The following is a 2,045-nucleotide window of genomic DNA, read 5'->3' on the forward strand; positions in this document are numbered from 1 at the left end:
CTCAATAACATGGAATAGGATACTGAGGTTTGTATGTGCAAAATAAATCAATAAGGAAGAGGAGCTACACAATCTCTGTAGTAGTAGTAGTAGTAGTAGTGGTGGTGGTGGTGATGGTAGTAGTAGTAGTGGTGGTGGTAGTAGTAGCAGTGTACCATCCACATTTCAGGGGATAGGTAGGAAGATGAGAGACTCTTCTATACCTGTCAAAGGAGTGGCCCGGCTATATCCGTGCCACCACGTGAAGGCGCCCCTCTACCGCCTAAGTGGTGAGAGAAATACAGGGACTAGTAACCAAGGAGACTGGATCAACATGACGGCTGTATGGGTTAATGGGGTGGTGGTGGTGGAGAGGGCGGCCTTCACGTGGTGGCACTGATATAACTGGTCGGTGGAGCTGCCTGGTTATACAAACGTCCCTCAACTCCCTCCCTATCCCCCGAAAGGACCATGGTGGACTGCAGGAGAGGGCAACTTCAGCCTGCAGTCCACTGGGTTCACGTTTACATGAACCTGGGGCTGCTACTACTACTACTACTACTACTGCTACAACTACTACTACTACTACTACTACTACTACAGCTGCTGCTACAACTACTACTACTACTGCAGACGACTTTATCCAGTCTTAGTTGAGGTAGCGTTGAGTCTTCTTGGTTACTATAGACCACTACTACTAATACTACAACTACTTCTAAATACTACTACTACTACTACTACTACTACTACTATGACATTCTTAGCAGTAAAGGAGGTTAATAAGGACTATATGTAAAGTCTCCAATTCAAAAAACTCTCTACATAAAACCGTCTGGAGACTCTATGTAACTCCTAAACCGTCTGGAGAAAGAAAAGAGGTAAAAATAACGACTACCGGCTAGGAACGGGTTTAAATCGCTGACTGAGAGGATTTAAGGACGATTCCATTCAACTGTGAGTGGGTTGCCGTCCTAAAAAGGTTGATTTGAGGGAGTTAGGATGAATGGGTTAAGAATGAGTGTTACGTACCCTGAGAGAGAGAGAGAGAGAGAGAGAGAGAGAGAGAGGAGGGGAGGGAGAGAGAGAGAGAACCCTACCAGGCAATAGGGGAATTCCTCTTGTTCACTCCAACCTACTGTACTCTCTCTCTCTCTTCCGTCTCCTCCCCCCCTTCTCTTTCTCCTTACTCCTCCCCTTTCTCTCCTCCTCTCTCCCCCTTCTCTCCTCATCCCTACCCCTTCCCTCCTCCTCACTCCATCCTCTCTCCTCACCTTCTCCCTTTCTCTCCTCATCCCTCCCCCTCTTTCCTCACCCCCTCCTCTCCTTTCACCTTCCCCCTCTCTCCTCACCCTTCCCCTCCCTCTTCACCCTTCCTCTCCCTCCGCACCCCTATCTTCTCTCCCTCTTCTCTCCTCACCCCTCCCTCCCTCCTCACCCCTCTCTCTCTCTCTCTCCTCACCCTCTCCTCTCTCTCCTCACCCTCCCATCCTCTCCCCTTCCTCAGTCATCTATCCTCAATAATTCCCTTCATTTTATACTCTGTTTTGGAGAGGTTGTGGTGTAGTGGTTAGCAAGCTCAATTCGAAATGAAAGGACTGGTGATCAATTTTTGGTGCCGGTAAGACTGTGGGGCTCAGTCTGTATCCCCCATTGAACAGCTGTGGTGGTGGAGAGGGCCGCCTTCACGTGGTGGCACTGATATAACCAGACGGATCCACTGCCTGGTTATACAAACGTCCCTCAACGCCCTCCCTATCCACCCGAAAGGACGATAGTGGACTGCAGAATGAGTTTGTTATTATTATTATTGTTATTATTATTATTACTGATTATTATTATTATTATTATTATCATTATTATTATTATTATTATTATTTCCAGATTTCAAAGCAAGAGTTTGAGAGTTTGTCCGCAAGATGGCAATGTTCGTGGGGAAATACAAACATCAAAAGTCAGAGAACCTGGTGGAGTTTTTGCAGGCGATGGGTGAGTTATCTCTCTCTCTCTCTCTCTCCCTCTCTCCCTCTCTCTCTCTCTCTCTCTCACTCTCACTCTCTCTCTCTCTT

At 47.2% G+C, this 2,045-nt stretch overlaps 1 protein-coding gene across 1 annotated transcript in view; it reads left to right on the plus strand.

Moving 5' to 3' along the window:
* Nucleotides 1-1,895: 1,895 nt before the first annotated feature.
* Nucleotides 1,896-2,045, plus strand: part of LOC145391019 (fatty acid-binding protein type 3-like) — a 2,201-nt gene continuing 2,051 nt past the window's right edge. Inside the window, exon 1 of the mRNA XM_080265755.1 lies at nt 1,896-1,965. Coding sequence (XP_080121881.1) covers nt 1,896-1,965 — 70 coding nt within the window. The remainder of the gene's footprint in view (nt 1,966-2,045) is intronic.

Source organism: Coenobita brevimanus, chromosome 2 (assembly GCF_032717465.1).
Source record: "Coenobita brevimanus isolate Jiangsu-jjx chromosome 2, ASM3271746v2, whole genome shotgun sequence".
Taxonomy (NCBI): domain Eukaryota; kingdom Metazoa; phylum Arthropoda; class Malacostraca; order Decapoda; family Coenobitidae; genus Coenobita; species Coenobita brevimanus.